Source organism: Zootoca vivipara, chromosome 3 (assembly GCF_963506605.1).
Source record: "Zootoca vivipara chromosome 3, rZooViv1.1, whole genome shotgun sequence".
Taxonomy (NCBI): Eukaryota; Metazoa; Chordata; class Lepidosauria; order Squamata; family Lacertidae; genus Zootoca; species Zootoca vivipara.
The window spans coordinates 11826952-11852493 of record NC_083278.1 but is presented as its reverse complement, the minus strand read 5'-3'; the positions used below and the strand labels follow the sequence as shown (position 1 = coordinate 11852493).

The 25542-nt window shown below is 42.9% G+C and overlaps 1 protein-coding gene across 6 annotated transcripts in view; it reads right to left on the bottom strand.

The window, feature by feature from the left end:
* The window catches only part of PLCB1 (phospholipase C beta 1), a 441431-nt gene that overhangs the window by 293482 nt on the left and 122407 nt on the right, over positions 1-25542 (bottom strand). For all 6 annotated transcript variants that reach the window (XM_060272415.1, XM_060272414.1, XM_035110112.2 and 3 more), the window contains exon 3: positions 18379-18453. In XM_060272415.1, coding sequence (XP_060128398.1) covers positions 18379-18453 — 75 coding nt within the window. The remainder of the gene's footprint in view (positions 1-18378; positions 18454-25542) is intronic.

The following is a 25542-nucleotide window of genomic DNA, read 5'->3' as shown; positions in this document are numbered from 1 at the left end:
AGTTATTGTCTATGTGGGCTTTTTGTATTAAGCGAAGATCATTACTTTATTAGAAAGACAAATGAGAACACTGAATCTCGCTTCTTTAAATGTGAATAGCAAATGGCAAATACACTGACAATGAAAGATGAGTTCTGGCTGGAGGAGGGGGCGGGGGGGGCATATTCACATTGTTTTATTTGCTTCACTGAATATTCTTAAATAGCCCAATGCAGCCTAAGTTCAGCATGCTCAAGACCCAATATTTCTTTTGGGAAAGTTAAGCATATGAATAAGATCAGGCAGCAACTTTGCAAAGTAGCAACGAGTCCTTGGAAACCGCCTCACTTTGAACACTGGGAGCATCTCTGCTTTTTATTGAGTTTGTAAGAAAAGCAAAACATTTCTGGAACATGGAGTTCAGTGTTTACCACCACAAGTGAGAAGCCATTAAGAAAGTAAACGTTGGAACATTATACTGTCCATTTTAAAACATATAAAACTAGTTTATGCTGGGGCAGATCATGTAGTTCAGCACTGTCTATTACTCTCACTGGCATGCACTCTCCAAGGTCTCAGACAGAAACCTTTCTATACTCACCTAGCAGAAATGACTTCAGTTTCAGAAGCTGGAGACAGAAATTGGCTTGGTTCATCTGCATGCAAAGCAGTTGCTTAATCACTTAGCTATGGCACCTCCGTATCTTTTTTTTAAAACAGCTCTTTTTCACCTTCCCTTAAATTCCCTTTCCTAGAATTACTAGCAGAGTTTACTTATACCCTATAAAGTCTTCCTTTAGTTTTCTCCCACCTCTTTTATATTTTAAGCTCTGTGACCATCATTCCAGGTACAGCCAATCTATCTAGTTCATCATGTGTGGCGAAGCCCACAGCTGGCACGTAACACAAAATGACTGACCCAATATATACATTCTTTCACTTGCACACCCATGTTTTATAAACCCCATTTAACCTTACACTTCCCCAAGATTCCTTCAAAACCTAAGATTGCCCTTTGTTCACTCTCCATATGTCATCCCTAAGTGACTTCCTCAAACCTTGCTCATGCTACGTGAGCAACAAATCTTCCTCTTCATAGTGAAGGCTATGCCAAGAAAGCAAGAACTTTGAACTCTTTCCCTCACTAGTTTCATAGAACTTTGGCTTTATTATTTCTGGCTTCAGAAGTTCATTTGTTAGTCTATGCTGTTTATACTGAGTGCATTTCAGGGTTCTGTGTTTAGCTTCTGCACACTTGTTTGGTTTCCTTTGGTAATTTACATGGAAGAGTAAGATAGAAATACAAACATGCTGTTGAAAATTTTCACCAAAAACAACCAGCACTATCTTTGGGTCTCAGACCTTTCCCTTCCATCCAATCTTGTAACTGTCTAATTTTCAATTTGCATGTTTCATTGCTCCCCATCCTTCCTCATGGTCTTTAAGGTGCTACTGAAGGATTTTTTTTTATTTTGCTTCGACTCAGACCAACACGGCTACCTACCTGTAACATCTCTCCTTAGTTTCACTATCCACTGACAACACCATCAACTCTGTTCACCTGGCCTCAAACCTTGGCTTTAGGACTCCTACATCTCCTTTGCACCCCACATCCAGTTCACTGTAACATCATGTTCCCTTGCTATGCACAACACTGCAAAAAGGCAGCCCGTCTTCCCTTCCCTTCATTGGCTTCCCCTTCCCACAACTTAGTCCATTCACCTCCTGCCACCAAAGTTCACCCCTCTCATCACTCAGACTACATGGCAGTTGCCTACAAACACAACCTGGCAATGAGCCCAACAAGATCTGCCTGCTCCCAGACAGACTGCGTAAGAGGCCACATTTTAGGCTTGAGTAAAACAGGTTCCTAGGTGCTATTTATACGGATCAGCCTAGGCACCACTGAGCAACAATGCTGTCATTGAACACTGCACTTTTCTCTATGAAAAGTAGAGAGTTAGTTTCAAAATATATATATTATACATCATCCTGATATTAACACAGCAAGACAGTCTTGATAGCACAGGTAGTATTTTTGGCTTCAGGACACCAAGCATCACAGAAGGACTATTGAGCATGCAAGCCTAGTGCCCAGAAGCTGTCACTGTATGGAAATGAAGAGTGGGGGGGGGGAGATACCACATCCTTTCCTCAGCTGTTAGAACAGGAAAGAAAACTGGAGCGCCGTAAGGATTTTACAATTGGTTCTTAAGTTACACAAACAAGACATTTGGAAGGTAATTTCCTTGGCTGAAGGCTTCCATTTTTCCTCCTCACCCAAAACAAAAACCTTATTAAGCAGTTTCCATTGGAAAGACAAGCTTTTGCCTGTGAAATGGGGCTCTTGTTTTGCATCCAGGACAGGGCTGCTGTTGAAAACTAAGAAAAGCAGAGGTTCCTGATGCAGCTTCTCATGCACAGCACATGTGAAATCTCTTACTGCCTCTGAGCACTCTCCAAGGGCCCTGTTGTCTTGGTAAAGTACTGTATGGCAAACCTCAGCATAAGTATTCAGCAACAGATCAAGAACAAACTGTCCTTACAGAAAAATGCATCTCCAGCCATTTTTGATGCAGAATGAGGAGCCATACATCCGCCCGCATAAGTGACTGCTCGTACTATCCTATTGCTCAAAGCATTGTCTTGTTAAAGCATCTGAATCTGCACCAATAATATTCTTCAGAGCTTGTTTTACTTTTACCCTTTTTAACTAGGGTTGCTTTTGTTTTGTTTTTGTTTTGTTTTTTTTTTGAGAGAGAGAGAGAGAGAGAATGATGGATGCCCCCAGGACTTTCCTTGCACACTTACTGCAGCAAAGCAGTTCCTCAGTTTACCCTCCGGTTTGAAACCTCAAAGATGCAAAGTATGCTTAACCACTTTCTACCTCACCCCATGCCTTGGAATAAATAATGCTTGCACTCTGGTTTCTTTTCCATCTCTCTTTCCTTTGTGTTTCCTTTTCTTTCTCACCAACTCTCCAAGCAAATTGCCCACCCTGCTTCAGACAAAGTGTTAGTTATGTTTGGACTCTCTTCTCTAACCCCATTTGCCCTTCTGCAAGTTTATCTGGCATCCATTGTCCTCCCATTTCCTTATTTCATCTCATCTCCATCCTCTGCAGCCTTCCAATATCACAAATAGTTCATTCCTACCCAGTCCTCTCTGATCCCCTGCTTTCTTTAGATTAAACCCACTAATTCCCAGTCCGGTCTGAATGCTGTCTAAGGACTGTCTATCTTTGTAATTATTTACAAAGATAGACTTATTTGGTTACTTTAAATGCTGCCTTATATTCTCATTGCTAATTCCCCTTAGAATTGCTATGGCACACCATGGCTATGGGTTAAAAAATACATGGGGCAGGTATGTGTGCCACAGGTACACAAGAACACAAGGTAACGACAGAGAAAGGCTGAAGATCCCAAAACATTTTCCCCCGTTGCATTTGCAATTTCAGGGCCTTATGCCATACAAAGTTATTTCTGTTCTCCATAGGATTAAACAAATCACTTTTGCTACTATTACCGTGTCGATCACTGCTGCTGTTCCCTCACCGGCTTTTTTCTCCTGTCAGAGAAATAACTCCTTGTAGCTTTTCAGTCACTAGGAGAAAATATGCCACTGAGACTTTTATCCTCTCCCAATTTGGGCATTTGTAGCTTGGAGGAACAGAAAAACTATAGTTCAAACAAGCTGGCAGGTTCCTTTCCCTAACTGCTGTGCGCTAAAATGTAACACATCACTGGGTGCCCATTTAACTCCCTTGAAACTTCTCAAAATCCATTCTTCTAGCAGCAGAAAGTCGAAGTCTGATTGCAATACTTACCTTACCATACATGTGTAATCCATGGGGGGTTAAATGCACAAACCAAAAGAACAGCATCCATGCCATGCTTCAGCACATTCCTTTATTTTTTTAAGAATCCTTTTTGAATAGCTTAGCATATATTTCCACCTTCTCTAAATCACTCCCTAGACAGTGGTGCTGGAGTTTGTACCGTGCTGTCCTGCCTTCATGAAATGAGCTCAGTGCTTTATTCAAAGCGCTCCCAGGGGAACATATGAACTTATCAGTCTGCCTTTTACTGAGCCAAAGCCATTTGTTCATCTTGCCCAGCACTGCCTGCTCTGACTAAACAATGACTATCTGAACTCTTAGCCGGAGACCTTTCCCAGCCCTCTCCAATACCTTTGCTATCTGGAGGTGCCAGGAATTGATCTTGAATCCTTCTGCATGCTAAGCATGTGCTTTACCACTGAGCTACCTCTGATTCAGTCACATGCCTAACGAAAGTAACTTGGCTTCGCCTTCGTGGAATCAAAGAGTTGGAAGTTACCCCCAAGGATCATCTAGTCCAACCCCCGCATTATAGGAATCTCAACTAGATCATCCATGACAGGTGGCCATCCAACCTCTGCTTAAAAACCACAGCCTCCCAAGGAAGTCTATTCCCCTGTCAAACAGCTCTTACAGCTTTTTCCGTACATTTAGTCGGAATCTTTTTTCCTCTAACTTGAAGCCATTGGTTCATGTCCTAACCTCCAGAGCAGGAGAAAACAAGCTTGCTCCAAACTTGATTAGGTTATTTCTCTGAATGCAACTTTGCTGTCCTTTGACTTATTTGTTCCTTCCCTGTGTTCTCAAAAGATATCAGCCTCTGAGCCTGTGCCTTGACAAATACATATTTGTTTCTACAGTAAGGCGAGCACTTTCCCATTCTCCCAGTTAAATCACTGGGTAGGAAGCCTCTGTGATTTATCTCACATCACCTTCATTTTAATATGAAAACTTCTTAATATTTTGTCACCCAGGCATGAAACACACTGCATCTCTAGCTGCCTCACTATTTTAATCCTTTAAATAAGGCCAGAACTGGTAGATTGGACAGCAGTAATCATCTTGTCTTCTATTGTACCATACTAGCTTAACAGTGCAATTTCAAGGAATCATTTCATTTGCATTCAAGAATATAATATGATGGTTTGTGGAGCGAGAGGGGAAAGAACTTGGGTGGGACCCAAAATTCAATTTTTCTCAAAGTACAACGGGTCGGTGGGAGCTGGGAGTAGGCCATGTTTGTCCAGACCTCTGGCAAACCACCTAAAACCTCACCTGCACATCAACATTATTAACTGGAACACCTGGGAGATGAAGGGGATTTAACATTGCTACCACTTCCCAGCACATCACCATGACCTCAGAGTCAAGCAATGAGTAGGACACAGAGTTAGTCTCTTCAGGCAACTGAGCTTTGTCTTTGAGAAAGGAGGAGGAAATGCATGGTCTTACTTACTAGAGTCCCAAGTCAATATTCAGCAGGAGGAAGCATCCTACTCAATTTGGAACTAACTTGGTGGGGTAGATTGAATGTAGGAAGGCAAAGCATGAGAGCAGGTAATGAATTTTCTCCTGCCAATGTACGAGCAGTGATGCCTTTAATCTCAAATTAGATTTTCATTTTTCGAAACATGGGCCAGCTTATACATTCATATCAACAAGTCTGAAACCAGCAGCTCAGTTCTGGCATTGCCTTGTTGTTTGATAACAGCTGATTCAGAAAATATATGAAGCTTTCTCCTTTCAGTTTTCGAACTGCAATCAAAGCATGAAGTGGCTGTCCTCAAACTTACAACAGCTGAACATCAAACTCCCATGTCATTAGCAAACTTTTTTAAAAAAACTTTAAAGGACCAAGTTCTTCTTCTTTCTTTTTCTTTTTACTTCAGGGTGTACATCATCTAAGGAACTCCAACCAAACTTCTCATTTTCATCAGAAAATTCAGAGGCAGACTGCAAAATAAATTATGCCTGCTTCTACCCTCAAGTTTTGATCAGTTTGCTCCTGAATGAAATATCTCCCCAAGTGAAGTCTTTCAGTATTCATGAATGTAATGTACATTTCAAGTTGTGTCTTGCATGATAATCAAATTGGGACCTGGGAGCTGGGACGCTTTCCCCTTGTTAATGCTATTAGGATGCTTCTCATAGTAAGCACACATCTTCAAATCCAAAAAGGGATTATAGGCATTACGAGAGAGAGAGAGAGAGAGAGAGAGAGAGAGAGAGAGAGAGAGAGAGAGAGAGAGAGAGAGAGAGAGAGATTCAATAAGATCTGTCCAATCTGTCTAACCAAGTTTAACTAATTGATGTCAGTAGCCAAAAAACAAATGTTCCAGGAATTCTGGACATCAATAGGCCATCAGATGGAAGCTAACATTGCTAACTACATGTGATATTTACTTCGTAGCTCACTTTCAGTTTTCTTTCCCACAGAAAACTCACAGGATAAGAGGAAGACCACAAAGGCAGGGAAACTGTGGATTTTCAATGCCCGAGGTCTCTTGAAAATGAATGCCAAGTGTTTCAAGCATGGCAAGCTGATGATTACCCACCCCTGCCCACAATCTAGGGACCTATACAGTCCTAGTTTGAAGAGATGTTCTCTGTTTTGTTAACATTCAGGTCATAAATGTGTGTCCAGTAAACTACTTTGCTCTGCTTCCTTGTTTGATCAGCTTGCCCAAGAGAATCCCACTCTATTGTCACACTTAAGGTTTGTGGTATTGTGTACATTGTAGAACTTAAGCCATTAGCAGTCCAGTTGTGCAGCAGGTTTAATGGCATTCAAGTGTTTAGCGAACACCTGCCAGTACCTCACAATGTTTGGTTCACTGTTCACCAAAAAGGGGCTGCAAACCTATGTTACTTGGCTGTCCTTGTTTCTTCCAAGGACAAACTTCCTTCATGCTGTGGAGAAACCCACATTAAGATGCACAGCCTCACTTGGCTTCTATTCACAAAGTCCTGTGTTGGCTGCAAAGATGAATTTAAGAATGTTTTTATTTACGTTCCTGGGCATGAATGCATGTAGTTCAGAACAAGCTGATATTTTCAGGTCATTCAGTAAAGGATGGGTCATTAGCTTGCATTTTCCTGAACATTTCCTCGTTGTTTTTGCAACCAGTTACAAATGAGCCTTTTAAAGGGATAGGCATATCGGGAAGGCAACTGATTTACCAATAGGAATTGCTTAGACTACTAAAGAAAAAAATTAAACTAGTCAGCTATTAGTATTTGGTCTTTCTCACTTTCTCCTGCCCTCCTTCCCTCTCTCTGTACAGTAGTACCAAATGGTTATTGTTAATAGCTGCCAAGGATACACAGAATGAACTATGAAGGTCTTGGAGACTATATTTTCTATTAAAATCATATGCCAAGTCAGGATGATGTAGATTGATGGTTGGTTCCAGCGTGATGGGAAGGTCTCTTCCTGACCTGGGGGAGCCTAATAGTGAAGACCCTGGAGGCTGGACCAGATATGTGTGTCCCTCAACCTGTTCTCTCATCTCATCAATCCCCACACCATGAGCCAAGAGGCCTCCCTCCATCTTCAGCTTTGCTTTCCTAACCACAACTGTTGAAGCCTGTCTCTGACACCTCAACAGTGTCTCTCATGCCAGATGCTGGGTCTAGCTCTCTTTCTCCAGAGGGGGTAGAGACATTCCCTCCATCACCTAGGTCCCAGAGGCGCCCAAGGAAGGAGGCATGAATGGTTGGAGAAAATCCCACCTCCAAGACAGAGTGCAAGATTGCTTGCTAAGGAACAGAACTGTTTGATGAATTAAGTTGAGCCTTCCCCATATAGGATGGCAAGGGTTGTGTCAGTGTCAGATGTACTGCCTGTTGTGCCTTAGATGAGTGATTTGCAAATGTAGGGCACTAATCTAAGCATTAGCACGCTTGGCAAAGAATCATTCAAGTTTTTGTTCTTCAACAACTGGGAGCCAGGACAATGCTCCACTAAGACACCGGCCGCTTCTACTTTTTCAAAAATTGTTCAGCATTACATCCAGCAGAGAAGAATATAATTGTAGCATCCTGGGATTGTTTCCAGTGCTAGACCCACTCAGGGCAGACCCGCTGAAACTGATTGGCATGACTAATTTGGGTCCATTAATTACAAAGTTGTCTACTCTGAGTAGAACTTAATTAGATACAACCCCTGACACACACTTGGCAAAGATGTTGCGGGACATAAATCATTTGCACACAAGAAAAACCACTGCCCAATTTTTTTGGGGGGGGGGGTCATTTTATGTTCTACACAAGGAGAACGTTCTGTCTCCCCCCACCAATACAAAATGCTCCTGAGAGAAAGACTCCACTGAAGATGTGCCATTATTCAAGAAGCAAAATCAGATCCCATGTTTCCCATGCTTTGAATATAATCTATACTTTATTATTGGCTGTAGTAGATAACTTTGGTACAGGTCACTTAAAGAATTTCTAATTTTGCTCGCTTTGCAACTAAAAAACAAAAACAAACAAAACAACAACAACCATAAATTTGTCGGAAGATAAAAACAGAAATTGTGGCAAATGAAAGAAACCACTCAAGCCTAATCTCACCGAAATGCAAAGCTGGGTATTCTTCACTGACATGCCAGAGGGCTGTTCTTTTAAGTGCTGGTATTTTTAGAAGGTTATCGTGATTGTATGCAATCCTTTCTAATTAAAAGTTAAAGACCATCATGCATGTTCACTAAGTTCAAAAATGAGAAAACCACAATTCCCTCATTGCTAAATTTCTGTTCTCATATGACATGTTTACACTGCAGACTTGCTTATTTCCATCAATAAGGAGACTAAAACAACTAAATGTTTCACTTGCTGATTAAAATTTGCTCCCCTAATTAGCAAAGCTGATATAAAGACTACTTTGTTAGGGCGTGTGAAAGATCTGCTAGTTTTGTAAGATGGGAGTGTGTTCCCATTTTCAAAATACTTTCACTGAGATTTTCTAAATCACATTTAAAAAATACAAGAAATTAAAATAAACAGCACAAACAATAAGCAAGAAGTATACATTTGAGCCTACTGAGATCAAGCGGGCCCCTTCACTATTCTCTTTTCAGCAACTGCTAAAAAAATACCTGTTTAGACAAGCCCACCTAAAGGCTTAGAAAGTTGAGGTAATCTTAATCTGTTTTAGGAATCTAACTTTTCTATGTTATAAAGTAGGGTTGTAATTTTTTATTGATTTTACTATTTTATATTTGAGCTTTTTTACAATCAAGTGGTGAATAATTTTTATGAGATAAATTAATCAATTAACAGTTGTGTGCTGTGTGTGTGTTGTAAGGGCCACCTACAAAGCTTCAGTAAGCAATTGTGTACCTATTTCCTCCGCCCAACATACATTAGCGCTGCTTGCATGAGGATTATGTTCCTGGGGGCTGCATGTAAAGACAAAATTGTGCAACGTCAGAAGAACACACACAACCCCCCCCCCCGAACTGAGCTCTCAAAATGGCCCCTTGAGACCCAGTGAACACTTCCATGACCATCCCAGAGCCCTGTAATCAAGACAGAGGGTTTTAAAGCCCTTTTTTGCAGAGACTCTGAGGAAAAATAGTTTTTGAACTCTCCACCTTGCTTACCAGGCTTACCCCACCACCACCACCACTATATACTACTGATATTTTTATTGCATTATTTGTTGTTTTGCTATGTGAATACCAGTCAGGGGACCACCAGGGGTCAGCAGAGAGCCTGGTGGATCGGAGAGAGGGCTCTCGGACCCTCCCAGAGCCTAGCACCTGGCAGCTTCCTCTGGAAGGTGGGACTGGGGCTAAGAAGGAGGTGCAGACCTTTAGGGATGTTGGGGAGGCGAGAGCTCCAGAGGGAGAGTTGCAGAGGGTGGACCAAAGCACTCAAGAGGGGGAGGCTGCAGGAGCTACAGCGCCGGTCCCTCAACCGAGCAGCTCTAGTGGAGAAGGTGTTCCACCAGCACCCTCACCCCAACAGAGGAGGGGAAAAAGAGGAGGGACCAACGGAGGAGGTTCAACGTGCCCAGGGGGCTATGTTGGCGGAAGTTACGAAGGGAGGCACTTCCGAGTTCTGAATCGGATTAGTACAGTCATGTCTTTTGATGCTCTGTCTTGTACATATGTATATAATAAAACCCGGTATAAACCAAGTACAGGGTTTGGAGTTACTCGTGAGGAAGCCAGCTACACCATTACAATACCCCAACCTGGACCTTATGGTGAAGGACAGATTTTTTAGTAAAATTATCATCACCAGCAGCAGCAAAACTATTGAAAAGAAACTTTACCTATGCTTAATATCTCTCCCATGGGCATAGCCAGGATTTATGGGGGGGGCAGAACTGAGCTACCTGCGATGTGATTGGTCAGCAAGTTAAGTATTTTTATTTATTTACTTGATGGAGGGGGCGGGTAACCCTGCCTACATCCATGATCTCTCCCCTATCCTTTCAGAATGTTTGGAGAAATTAAATGTTTTTAATATCTTCTACTTTGCATATGGCTCAAGAAAACAATGCATGGTTTTCTTTTTCTTTTTAAAGCCTTTCCTGCTGAAATATGTATGACTACTGAGCAGTAATAATAAAATGCATAGCACATTTAAAAATGAATGTTCACCATGGGGAATGTGCCCTACACCCAACTAATGCCACTATTTCAGCTTGTTAGCAAAATCCTCAGAGCTATATAAAGATTCTAGTTTCCATAGAAACTGTTGTGTGAAACTTCGGGATGTTAAGCACTCATGTTAATTTGAATTTCCATTTGCTAACTGCTAATATGCTATATCATTTCTAGTGTTGCAAGATAAAAGAATAGGTCATGAGCTACTGCTTTTCACTGTGCTAATGTGCCCATTCCCACCCCCAAGTACCAACAAACGAGCCCTAGATAAACCCCAGCTACACGTTATTCCCAGGATATTCTGTGGCCTGGTGGCAGGAGAGAGTGCAGCTTATATGGAAGGTAAAAGGTAAAGTACAGTAGCCCAGTGTTGCCACAGTTAGCACATGGATATTCAAGTCCTTACAATATAATCTTCTATCACTCTCTTCAAAGATCTTCAGAAGAGGGTGGGTGTTATAGAACTGTAGAGTTGGAAGGGACCCCAAGAGTTACCTGGAGTTCAACCCCCTGCAATGCAGGAATCTCAACAAGATCATACATGACAGGTGGCCACCCAACCTCTGCTTAAAAGCCTCCAAGGAAGGAGAATCCACCACATCTCATGGGAGTCTCTTACACTGTTGAGCAGCTCTTACTGTCAGAACGTTCTTCCTGATGATGAGCGGGAATCTCCTTTCTTGTAACTTGAAGCCATTGAATAAGACCCTAGCCTCCAGAGCACAAGAAAGCAAGCTTGCTCCACCCTTCATGTGACAGCCCTTTAGATATTTGATATCATATCTCCTCTCAGGATAAACAAATCCAATTCCCTCAACCATTCCTCATAGGGCTTGGCTTCCAGACCCTTTATCCATAGCTGCCAAGTCTCCCGCTGAAAAATGTAGGATCAGCAGTGGCGCGGCGCCGGAAGTCGCTTCTATGCATGTCCGGACATGCGTAGAAGCAACTTCCGGTGCCTCTCTGCCCATGTCTGGGCACCGGAAATCGGGCGGCGCCAGGACCCAAAATGGAGCCTCCCTGGCAGGTAGGAAATCCGGGGGATTTACGAGATTTTTCCCAATCCGGGCTGCCAGCGGGAAACGGTTTAAAATATGGGGGTTTCCCACGAAAAATGGGAGACTTGGCAGCTATGCCTTTATCACATTGGCTGCCCTCCTCCAGCTTGTCAATATCCTTAAAATGTGGTACACAGAAACAGAGAGAGACAGAACTTTTATGTTTCCACAAACCCACCAGAGGCATCTGCAAGTACCCATTTTCTAAGGGGAAAAGTCACAGCAAAACTTACAGACTGCTTTAGCACAAACACAACTCATAGTAAGCAATTTTATTCTCAGGGCAATTTTTTTTGTGATTGCGTTCTTTTTAAAGTCAACCCTGAACTGGGGGAGGGTGACTGAATTATATCTCATAAGCAAAGCATTTCAGCATTTTTATTTATTTCCTCATCCTTCTCAGCTTCTGCTGAGAGACCCAAGAACCAGAAATCTAATTTTATTTTTGAAAGCAGCTAATATTTCCACTTATCACATAATTGTAGAAGCAGAACCTTTTAGAAAATCAAACGTTATGACATTCAAAGTAACCTGACATTTGGCCAACTAACATTCTTAAAGGACTACTAAAAACCAGTTTTGAAAATGCAGTTGTGAACAGCATTTTAAGAAGAGAGCTGTCTCAACAGTGTCTCTGGAAAATATATTTTTTAATACGGTTCGATCAGCTATCCATAATGCAAAAACAAACTTCCACCATCTATTTTACATGCAGGGTGAGGTGGGTGGGAGTGAGGTTGAAATTAATATGGAGACAAAGGTTTTATGGAGAAATAATTATCCCTTCCTCGTGTAATACTCTGAGACAAGAAACAGAACCACAAAGGGTAGCTTTTTAGATTACATTTTTCATATTGTGAATATGCTACTACAAATTGATCTTTTCACTAAATTGTCAATGTTAGCAAGATGCATATGGGCTAATTTTCATGGAGGTGTGACGGGCACAATGACACTTTTTCCTCTCACACCATTGGGCCCGCTCTCACTTAGATAAATTGCTCCCACCTCACTGAACAACCATTTACTCAAAGGTTTTTTCTTTTGTTTAAATAAACTATCCCAGATTATCCTGTGGGGGGACCTTTGTGAGGTCCAGACTAGATTGAGTCCCAAATAGGCTGTTCCTTTCCAGCTCCTACTTCTCCTGGCTCAACCTCTGCCTCCCAGTAAAATTCGAGTCTATTCTTCCTACAGGACACCACACTCTGTCCTTCACAATACTGTACGCTCATAATGGAAGTTCTTTTCCAGAACAAATTCTTTTTCCCTTTCACGCTTTACACCTCAACCTGACTCCTAACCTGTCACCCTACCAATCTCTCAGCCTCTCCAACCTCAATTCCAACCCCACCTCCACAACCTCTCTTCAAATCCTCTCCTTTTAAACTCTCCCTCCTGGAACCATGGCCAATCAGAGGCTGCTGTTCTTTAACCATTTGCTGGCAAGAGGAAAAAAGAAAAAGAAACACTTGTTAAACCAACCTGTGCAGCAAAACCAACTTTTTCATCACAGGAGGCTGTCAACCTGTTTCTGAGAACAGGTAGGGGTTCACATGATGGAACTCCCTTCCATAAAGTAAACACCCCAGCACAAAGAAATGTAGCATGTGAGAAAGCATGCCAGAATCCATCGCCCTTGCATGCTAGTTTTCATTTTGAAGAGAATCTCTTTTGCATGGAAGAGCATCATTGGTACAGAAAGTTGACCATCCCTGTGAAAACTAGATCTTCAGGCCCCATCTTTCTGATTTTCCTTCTGTTACTACAGAATTTCTCTTTTGAAACACGCTTCAGTTTCTTCTATTCTTGACTGCCCTCCTATTGCTTCTGGCAGAGATTCCATTTATCTACCCACACCGGGCCATTTACCCCAAGTGCATAGCTGCCAAGTCTCCCGTTTTCCCCAGGAAACCCCCCGTTTATAAAGCTGTTTCCCGCTGTCATCCCGAATGGGGAAATATCCCTTAATTCCCCCGGAATTTTTATTTTTTTGCAAACAGAGCCAGGAAGTGTGCGCGAGAGTATCACTCTTTACTTTTACCTATATCTATGGACACGCCTGTTCCCGGAACAAAGACTTGCTTTGCGAGCAGAGCCAGGAAGTGTGCACACAGGGATCACTCTTTACCTTTTCTCTATGGTGCTAGCCATAAAGAAGGCTGATCGCCGAAGAATTGATGCTTTTGAATTATGGTGCTGGAGGAGACTCTTGAGAGTCCCATGGACTGCTAGAAGATCAAACCTATCCATTCTCAAGGAAATCAGCCCTGAGTGCTCCCTGGAAGGACAGATCATGAAGCTGAGGCTCCAATACTTTGGCCACCTCATGAGAAGAGAAGAATCCTTGGAAAAGACCCTGATGTTGGGAAAGATTGAGGGCACTAGGAGAAGGGGACGACAGAGGACAAGATGGATGGACAGTGTTCTCGAAACTACGAACATGAGTTTGACCAAACTGCGGGAGGCAGTGCAAGACAGGAGTGCCTGGCGTGCTATGGTCCATGGGGTCACGAAGAGTCGGACACGACTAAACGACTAAACAACAAATGGTGCTAGCCTGGGCTCGTCATCCACCAGCGGATCCAAGCCTGCGACCTCACCCTGTTGAGCATGTGGCAAGCCCAGTAAGCTGCCCATGCCATGAGCAGGTGGGAAAGGCTCTTTGAGGGGGTCTCTGCTGGCACCTCCCTTAGCGGGTCTCTCTCTTTGTCTCCCCTTCCCCCCCTTTAGAGTCTCCCGTGTACTCTGTGTGCCTCAGTGCCAGGATCCCCACCCCACCCTAGTGCATCCATTGATTGCAATTAAGCTGACTCTATTGTCCATTCTGAAGGAAATCAGCCCTGAGTGCTCCCTGGAAGGACAGATCGTGAAGCTGAGGCTCCAATACTTTGGCCACCTCATGAGAAGAGAAGACTCCCTGGAAAAGACCCTGATGTTGGAGAAGATTGAGGGCACCAGGAGAAGGGGACGACAGAGGACGAGATGGTTGGACAGTGTTCTCGAAGCTACCAACATGAGTTTGACCAAACTGCGGGAGGCAGTGCAAGACAGAAGTGCCTGGTGTGCTATGGTCCATGGGGTCACAAAGAGTCGGACACGACTAAACGACTAAACAACAACATTTTGCAATACTAGAAAAATCAAAGAAAAGAAAGAGCAAGCTTGCTAGTAAAAATGATCCCAAGCTCTCTCAGTCCCAGTTAAAAATTATTTGTCTAATGGGCATTTGGATAGCTAGTTAAAATACACCTCTCTCATGTATGGTCAGGAAAAGCCCCCCTCCCCATTTTTGTGTGTTAGCAGACTGAAGAAAGAAAGTGCTGGGGGTTGGGGTGGGGTGGGGTGGGGTGGGGGAAGAGTGGAAGAAATGGCTGAAGCACTTGGTTGAAACCTTAGCTGCCAAGTCCCAGTTAAAAAAAATATGCATGGGCTTCTGTTATCCGTGATGTCCCGCTAAAATAGGGACACTTGGAGGATCTGATATATGCTGCGAAGACAGATTAAAATAATTCATTCAGCAATCCTTATCTTCCTTCAGCACACCTTTAACTCCTTTATCACTCCCTACCTATACTACTACTTCTCCTACGACTAATATATTTAAGGATTTGGTTGGCAGTGATTGTCTTTATATGTTTTTAGCAATGTGCTCCTAAAATTTTATGTAATTTTACCATCCCTTATTGTCTGCTTGCATTTCTTTTGCCAAATCCTTGTTCCTTTCTGTTCTTGCATGGACAAAACTTCCATTTTTAGGAAACCTTATTGCCTCTATTAGCTTCCTTTGCTAATATACTGGCATATTCTTGGCCTTGGTGGTACCTTTTCTGATCTGCAGTATGCATGCCAGTTCTAATTTTGTGTTTTTAAACAACTCCCAAGCATTTCAGAGAGATTTGACCCCCCTTGGCTTTGCCTATTAACTTCCTTTTTATCAATCCCTTCATTTTGGGGTGGTTTCCTTTTTTGAAGTCAAATGTGTCCATGTTGAGTTTTCTTAGCAATTTGCATGTATATTTCATATAATAGCTTTATGGCCACTGCTCTCAACTGGTTCAACAACACTTACATCTCATTATATCAATGTTGTCCTCCAAGACCAAGCACACCAGTTTGCCTTTTTTGGCGCAGTAAAGAAAGGAGTTCAGAACACTCCTTCCACAGCACCCTGCCTTTTACCACCCAAAATATTTATCTCCTAGCTAGATTCACCTTCAGACTGGAGCCTGGCTGATGAAAATGTGATATTGGAGGAATGACTTGTTAGAAGTAAGCCTTGCAATAGTGGTGGTGGTGGTGGTGGGAGGGTAGGCAAGATTCCATAGACCAGATCATGCATTTTAGAATTGGGTGCACACAAATGATTGTGGTGGACCCACACTACCATTATGATTATTAGTATTTTTTTTGTCCTAAGATCTGTCCTTGGATGGTGTGGGATTCACTGCAGCTTGTGCTTCTCCCGCATTATTCAGATAATGTTGGGAAGATCTGGGCCACATGGGCAGAGCTCATAATAAAAACCAGTGTGGTATAGTGGTTGGAGTGCTAATCTAGAACCTTGGAGAGTAGAGTTCAAATCCACAAGAAGCTCACTGGGCGACTTTGGGCGCCCCATGAAGCTCACTGGGCGACCTTGGGCCAGTCATTCAGCTTAACCTACCTTATAGGGTTATTGTTTGTTTTGTTTTGTTTTGTTGTTTTGAAAGGGTCAAGTAGCAGGTGTTGAGGAAAGGCCTGTATCTGAGAGCATGGAGAACTGTTTCCAGTCATTTTCCATTTCTTCTTCCTCTTCCTCTTTGTCATTTTTCTCAAGGACTTCTAAAAAAACGGCTTTGGGGGAAAATGGGATAAAACCTGTCCCATCCTCCCATTTTTCCGGTTTTTTTCCAGGCCTTCCCATCTCCACTTGAGGGCAGCCGAGGCAAAGCGTAAGGCAATTTTTTTTTGCATGCCAGGCCCAGAAGGAACCAACATCCAGTTACTGAATAGTATGTTGCACTAAGGCTCAAACTCTGTTTGAAAGGAAAAGGAGTGTGTGTGGTTTTTTTTAATTGAATTTGTTATTATATATTATAAACCACATAATGGTAAGAGAGTTTCTAAACAGTTTACAAAAATATACAACAGAACATTAAAATGATTGATAAAACACAGTTAAAAGCAGGTATTTAAGAGTATTCAAAAGATAATTAAAGTCAGCAGTGGTTAAAAGGAAGTAAATCGCATGCAGCTTCTATGTGTTCAGATGGGCTGGCCCTAACGGAAAAAGTTTTGAGCAGTTGCCGGAAAGAGTACAGTGAGAGCACCTGCCTGGTATCAGTCGGTCCTTGGCTGCAGGAGTTGCAGGAAGGAGGCGTACCAGGAGGGAGGGAGGGAAAATGAAGATATACCTAAGCCCAACATCATTTGAAGATAGGGACTAAGGAGTTGTGTTGAAGGCTTCATCAAAATGTTGTGTTTGGAGGAGGGATTGCAAGGAAAGCAGTGGGGTAGTATCACATAGGTGTTCCAAGATGGAATTCAAGAGAGAAAAGGTGGAGTCATTTAAGCCACAGATCTTTTCAGTTGTTACTAGAAGGTTCACTGCACAATTAACCATGCTCTGCACAAAACATATTTTAACTGATTTTCCATCACATTACTAAGGTACCATTCCACCTCAAAGCAACAGGCAAGCTCACACACATAGGTAAGGCATGCCATCCCCAGGCAAAGAAAGGCCGCTTTTCTTCTTTACATACAGCTTGCAATGAAAGTTGCTTGCCACTGACTAGTGGAACACAACAGCAAGGAAAGCATTTATGCAGTTTAACAAAAGCAAAACCCCACTGAGCAAATAACTGTATGTGCACCTTAGTGAAAGCCACATATACTTTTTGATACAGGAACACTTCTCTCAAAAAAGAAAGAGAAAAAGAGAGAGAAAGAAGGGGGGGAGCTGCTTTTTAAAATAATATTCTATCCATTGTTAATGTTCTCATGCTGTTCTTCATAAAGCCAATAATCAGGGAGCACTAATTTTATATTTATGTGCATGTCACGAATTGCTACCATAGGTTTTCAATTACAATTCTAGCCTTTTGGAAAGTTTCAGACATTGAAATGGGCCCTTAGGAAGAAACTTTAAAATGCTTTAGAAAAAAGCAATTCCATAGTCACATGATACATCCAAGCACACAATTACCTGCACATGGCAGCTGCCTATTTTTTTTTATTAAAAACACCGAGAAAGGCCAAGGATGGCAACTTGCTCCCATAAAGCATAGCTGGTGAGATGGGTGAAAAATCATCACCAAGCATAGCTTTGAATTTGGATTGCATACTTGTGTGATCATTAATGAAATGTTGAAAATGAAAAACAGCCATTATCTAGAAGGTACATTCAGTTCAACAATGCAGCTTTTTCATCCAATTTACAGATGCAGAAAATAGAAAAACTTAATGTAGGCGTCTCTAGCAAACATGATGAGTTACTTACGCTATCTATTAAATGTTTATTAAAAAGGAGCACTTCATAATTAACATTACAGTTCCGATTCAACAATCGAGGATGTAGCCACTCGAAACTAAAGTGAAATTATGTACTTGCTTCACAACACAGTCACTTCCACAATGACATCCAAAAAGTTCCACATAATAGACTTTCCGTCAATGTACAAGATGAAGTTCAAATTGCATGCTTGCCTCTCCCAGAGAGCCCTTAATTAAGCACCTTGGGGCTATCATTATAAGTAAGGATATGCTACAGTTATGCAAAGACACATATGTGGTTGGAGAGACATCATTTAGGAACAACATGTGACCCATGGGGAATTTTTCCGAAGCACAATCTGGCAAAGCAGCAGGGGAGAATCTTTGGCCTCCCCATGTGACCTACCTTAGGCGCTCTGGCATGTTTCCCGCATCGAGCATCTTTGACAAGGCTGATATCCAGCAGCTCCGATTCCTGCACCTGATGAGACAAGAAGGGGAGAGGGGAGATGTGTTTTGCTGCATTAGGTCATTCCATCATTTACACTGCAGTTTTGCATATGAAGGTCTTTACAAGCATTCCCACTCTAAATTAAAATAAAGGAAGAAAGAAAGAAAGCTATCTTATACCACTGGCCCATCATTGTGAGTCTTCCCAAATCATGGTAAGATTTTGCCTTTTAGAGACCAGGAGACCTACTTGAGCTGCAGACTTGGAAGCTAGTGGCATCAAGGAAAAGTCCAGGTTCACTCTTCCATCCCTGACTGCCATGATCCTCCTCCCATTCAGCCAAGTACACTATGGTGCAGTCACGAGGGGGCAGGGCCTCCTCCGCGAGCGAACCAATCAAAGCCAGCTCTCTGGCTCCCCTGGGTGGAGCCTAGGGGAGGACTTGACTGGAGACTTTTCTGGTCAAGTCCACACCAGGAGTATAACAAGGAGGCCCACATCGGCTTCCGCCCTTCACCCAGTTTTCTCCTTTGAGGCTTCTCCACCTACCCACTACTTATAAGTAAATGGTTTAGTGAAGAGGAATCTCCTTTAGAGGAAAATTCCACCAGCAGCATTGTTATGGACATGGATCAGTCCCTGTTTCTCATAACCATGGAGGAATTTTACCCACAGATTGGCCTAGGTTCTGCGAGGTTTCCACCTATCTCCGTTTCTACTATGTCACAACTTTGCAATGGCAGCAAACACATTGAGCAGGGTCCTTAGAAGGGAGGAGAGAAGCATCTGGCTGCATCCCAATGGGGAAGCCCTTTATGGTATAGCTTATGGCCTCGGTCCTGGATACCTGAAGGAGCGTCTCCACCCCCCATCGTTCAGCCCGGACACTGAGGTCCAGCGCCGAGGGCCTTCTGGCAGTTCCCTCACTGCGAGAAGTGAGGTTACAGGGAACCAGGCAGAGGGCCTTCTCAGTAGTGGTACCGGCCCTGTGGAACGTCCTCCCCTCAGATGTCAAGGCAATAAGCAATTATCTTACTTTTAACAGACATCTGAAGGCAGCCCTGTTTAGGGATGTGTTTAATGTTGTATTGTGTTTTTAATATTCAGTTGGAAGCCACCCAGAGTGGCTGGGGAAACCCAGCCAGATGGGTGGGTTATAAATAATAAATGGTTGTTGTTGTTGCCGTCGTCGTCATCATCATCATTAAGGTGTGACATGCTCCATCCAGAAGCCCAGCTCAAGGGTTGTTGGGGCATAGCACCCGCTACCAGGTTGACTGCAAAAGCCTCACTGGGAATTGTTTATGGCATGGTGAACCCTATCGTTAGGCAAACCCTTACTAGTCTGCCAGAGAACTGACCAGCACTCGGGCTGCTCAGTCTTCAGATCCATGCCCTTATACCCATGACAAACCTACAGTCCGTTATTAATCAAAGCCAAACCCTACGCCAAAGGATAAATGGACACAAATCTGACATCAGGAACCACAAGACAGAGAAACCAGTAGGAGAACACTTCAATCTCCCAGGACATTCTATACAAGATCTCAAAGCAGCTGTTTTATTACAGAAAAATTTCAGAAACAGACTGGAATGAGAAGTTGCTGAATTGCAGCTCATTAGCAAGCTTAAAACCATGGAGCCACCTGGAATGAACAAAGACATAGGATTCTTATCTCATTATACATGATCAAGCTTTCCTTAGCACCTCAGCCCTTGCTTTTCCCCCACAAGACCAATTGCAGTCATTAACAGTCATCAACAGGTTTACCACTCCTATCAGCCCATCACCCATTCCCATCACCCCCACCCTCTGAATATACATAAGGGTCTGGTGGCTTCTGTTTCAGTGTATCTGATGAAGTGTGCATGCACACGAAAGCTCATACCAAAATAAAAACTTAGTTGGTCTTTAAGGTGCTACTGAAGGAATCACTCAATGCAGTTATGGCTTTATTTTACCCCATATTTGTTTTGTTCTGTACCCCTCCCCACTTCACTGTGTATACGCCCACAGCTCATGATAGATACACAAACACCTGTTCTACATGGGCTGGAAGAAACAGAAACAGCTAAGAGTGGAAGCAGATATACATCACACGGCACGTATCCATCTTACATCACCAGTGTGTCCTTCTCAACTACTTAGTGCTCTACTTCATGAGCCACAGGCAAGCAAGTTTTATGAGACTTGGCAGCATCTACTGTGTTTCTCCTGTGGATACGATTTGTATTTAGAGCAAATAAGCTGCACTAATTGTCTGTATTACCATAAAAGTTGCTCAGTTGCATAAACACTGCCAATGCTGGATTATTACAGTATACCACAACATGTTAGATTTAAATCTATCTCTGATCCTTGGAAAGCTACTGAATTAACGAGAAATCCACATAGCTGCATAGGACCCCACAAACGAGCATACTTTCCCCCTTATCAATACTGTTAACAATTTTGGGGGCTAGGGGTGGGAAGGAAACTGATATGCCATGTTTGGAGGTAGCTTTTGAAACTAATTTGATATACAGATTATTTACATTTTCAATAGGGCTGCAGCCAGCACTCAGTAAGGAAAAAGCTCCAGAGTAGCAGCAAGTGCACTCTTTCTACCAGGCTGCCCACACCAGGCAATGGAAACAGTAACCATAGCAATAGAGGATTTATATATTATATGGGGAAAGGGGACAGAAAGCAAGCAGGGACCATTGCTCAGTGGCACAGCAGATGCTTTGCATGCAAAATATTCCAGGTTCAGCAGCTCCACTTAAACAGGACTTCAGGCAGTCAAAAACTACCCACTACCAGGAAAAGTAGACGGACTTCAGAGAGGAATCAATGATCTGTCTCAATATAATACATGGGCACAGACTGAATGTTCCCCCCTAAAACTCATTAAGAATAATTAGATCATTAGACCGCTGTACAAAAAATTCCTCCTACATAGTACCACAATGTGACACTCATATTTTGGAGAAGAGTGACATTCCGTATCAGTCACCAATTTCCAAAAATTTGTGTTCTCACGAGTCTCCAATGCTTGTGTCAATTCCAAACGATATTCTTTAATAAAGGTCTCCTTATGTCTCATCAGCTATTTATGAGTACTGAATTTCAGAACGGGGACAGGAACTTTCCTTAGATTAGCTCTCCAAACAAAATTAAACCACTTCCTAAGTTTTTCTTCTACATTGAACACAATCGTTATCAAACCATGCCCAATAAATAACATGTATTTGCCCACAACCTGCACCCCTGTAGAATCTCTGTTACAGTGTGATATGCTTGAATGCCAAGAGGACCACACATGAATCTAGAAATGGCTTGCCAGGTGTGGCAGAGGTGCTACACTGGCTTCCTGGCAAGTGGGTTGCTGCCAATGACCAGGAGGGAGAGAGGCAGTGGGGGGGGGTTTGGCACAGTAGAATGGCACTGCTGGAGTCAAGCCTTGCCCCTCTCTCCCAGTAAGCAACACCAACCCACCTGCTGGGAAGCTACCACAGTAACTTTGCCCTGCCTGGTGAGTCAAAATATATGATGGGAACGTACTAGGTATCACACAATTCGGAAAACAATTATCTCTTTATACCATATATGGAGGACCCATGCCCTTCTTCCAAATGTTGACTGAACTACAACTCGCATCAGCACCTGCAAGCATACACAAGGGTGATGAGAGTTGTAGTTCAGCAACATGTGGAAGGCCAAACATTCCCCCAACCTTTGATTATGATTTATTCAAGCTCGTGTTACTTGAAATAGTTTATCACATAACAAACCTATCAAAATCGCTCCTTATTTCTTCCAACTCATACTAAAGCCACAGCGCCTTGTCTTCCAGTAGCTAGTACAGCTTTTTGCTGACATGGGATTTGAGATGTCAATGATGGGCTAAAAATAAAACTGCAATTGACAGCTATCCAGGCTCTGATCACATCCAGGTAACACAGCAAGATATGTAAATTTAAAATATAACAACAACCAACCCAGCCAATAAAATAGCTGAGGTGTAGAAAGACTTCATTCTAAAACTGAAAGTTTGTTGTCCACACATCTCTCTCGTCTATCTACTTTCCCCATTTTCTTCTTCTTTTTCATTGTACTTACCCCTTATTTATTTCTTTATTACTGTTGGGGAATTTTTGTTGAAAATTTGTGTCATTTTACTGACTACCTTGTATACATTTTTGGTGGAGTGGGGAATTACCGTATTTTTCCGTCTATAAGATGGCCCCATGTATAAGACGCCCCCAAATTTTGGACTTTTTTTTTAGGGGGGGACCTTGTCTTATACATGGAAAAATACGGTAATTGGATATTTTTTCCCCAATACAAAATGTTTGTGAAACCTGTGACTGTTTATGACATGTTAGCATATGTGGCTTTATAAACCTACATCAGTCCTGGCTACACAACAGCACAGAGAAAAACAGCAAAATAGATGGCAATTGCAAGAACACTAGGGGGTTCCTTTTCTTATAAATGGCAGCAAAGATGAGGCATTCTATTAATGTTGAAAGAGGTAAAGCTGATCCTATACCACTCTTCCCCCGCCCTAAGAAGAAGAAAAGGTCCAAATATTTGTACTGCAACACACGCTCTGTTATATAAAGGAAGAGGTGGTGAAACACTGAATTCCAAATGTGGTTTAAAAATAAAGGCTTCCACTGTACATTGCAGAGTGGAGGGGGAAAGCAAGAGAGGAAGCGTCATTGATGCCTTCACAGCTTCAGTTGGCCAGAAAGACTTTTGCCTGCAAACTAAAGAGCCACTGCCCGTCAGAGCAGACAATACTGGACTAGAGGACCAGTGTGTCTAGCTCAATATAAGGTAGCATCAAATGACCAAGAGGCTTATCTCATTGCTGGCCCATTTTCATGAAGGGTAAGCAACATTAGAGCCAACCTTCCATGGAGACTGCTCTCCCACTAGGGACAAAAAGCCCTATTCACTCTATTCTTTTGCTCTAACGAAACAATGTTCCACATCATTTTCTCAGAATAATACACTTTAAACTTTTAACCAACGACTCGAGGAGCTCTTAACAAAACAGAAAAGCAATCCAATAAAAATAATTAAAGTTGTTGTTAATTCCAATTCCATTGCATTAAGATCAGCGGGATGCACTTCGTTCCAACGTGTGTTCCCATTCACAAATAGCATGGCTTGCCAATACAGCATAAGATGCATCACTTTTGTGGAGCTGCTGTTTTTGTGGAGAGAGGAAAAGGCAAAGCACAGGTATCCAAGGCACTCTGTAGACGCCCCGTGGACAACCAGTAGGATGGGTAGGCAAAGCAGAAACACATTGGAAATAAAGGGCCAAGTCCTCCATCATGCATGACCTTAAGCCAGGAGTAAGAAACCTGTGGTCCTCCAGGGTGACCCTAGGCCATGCTGGGAGTGCAACAACACTTGAGAGGCTGCTGGTTCCCCACCTCTGGTACAAATGCAGCAAACGGGATCCTCATTACTTTCTTCAAATAAACCTTTACTCACAAGTTTCAGTTAGATATTTATCTTTCCCCTACAAGAGCATTGTACAGTGCAGCCACGTCCCTGTCAAATCCTGGCTTTTCTTTCTGACAGACTACGTGTACGTAGGGCTGGCTCTACGGCTAGGCTGGGTGGCGCAGGGCGCCACGGCGCCGGCCCACCAGGGGAGGCGCCACGCAGCCATGCCTGCCTGCCCGCTGGCCGCTCTGTCACGCAGCAAGCCAGCCAGCCCGTCGCGCAGCAGCGCCCTCAGTGACCACGCTGCACGCTGAGCCCCCCCGCCCGCCCATCGCGCTGGGAAACGGGGCGGCGGGGGGCGGCGGAGGGATCCGTCGCACCACGGCACCAGGGTGCCAAAGGTGCTTAAGACGGCCCTGCTACCTACACAGCAATTATGTGAGCTGGTTACTTCTTGCAGTGTAATATCACTAAAGCCACCCATGGTCTTCCTTCTACTATTTACTTGGTGAGAAGAGGGCTCTGCTACACAGAGATGCTGAAAAGCTTAAGGAGCACCTTGCTGGATGAGGCCAAAGGTCCGGTTCATCTAGCATCCTGTTCTCAAAGTGGTCAACCAGATGCCTATGGGAAGCCCCCAAGGAGGACATGAGCAGAATACCACTTTCCCCACTTGTGATTCCCAGCAGCTGGTTTTCAGGAGTACACTGCCTTCGACAGTGAAGGGAGAACATAGCAACCTTGTATATTAACCACTGATAACATTATCCTCTATGAATTTGTCTAATTCTCTTTTAAAGCCATATAAGTAGGTGGCCATTACTTTGTGGGGTTTAATTCCATAGAAGGGAAGAAGCAACGGCTTATAGATTAAACGGACCTTTCCCCTCATGAAGATCAAAAGCATTGATTTTTCTACATGTGCTGCTTGTTTGTAATACCATTTCCTAGCCATTTCCACTCTGCAATTTAGTCTGGGCTCAGTAGGACAATTCAGATTGTGTCACATCCCAGGTTTTATGGGGGAAAGGCCACTATGAGTCCTCCACTTATCTGTGCTTCATATATCAAAATGAAAGCCCTACTGTTCACCTCTGTGTCTACATATTGGAACTAAGCAATATAGTTATTGCCTTGTTTATGGTGAACAGGGGGACAGAGAACTCATCCTCCAGTGGTACAACTCATATTCTCTGAAACGTAATAGCTGAAGCAAGTGTATTATGCAATGCAAGTAGCCCAGGACCACATCACTCTAGCTTGCTGGCCTAAGCAGCATCTCTGATTAAAACTGCTACTTAAAAAAAATGCACCCCATTGCAATATTTGTGACAGCATATCTGAGAAAGATAACATGGGATGTATTTGAATGTAAAAAAGGACGGTACGACTTGAAAAAAGACAATGCACATGTTTTGTGAACCAAGCATCATTATTATTTTTGAAAAAAAGAAAATGACACACATCTTGAGTTTCACTTGAATGCCTCATTTCCAGCATGTTGGCTTTACACATACATATGCTCTGGGAACTTTTGAAAACTAATTCTCTTGTCTCTGCTGACACAGGCATTAATTGCATTCATCCAGGTGCCATTTCGTTGCATGGTCTATTATGCAGAACTGACATCCATACCTGTGGGCAATTGATTCAAGAGTGATTTAGGCATA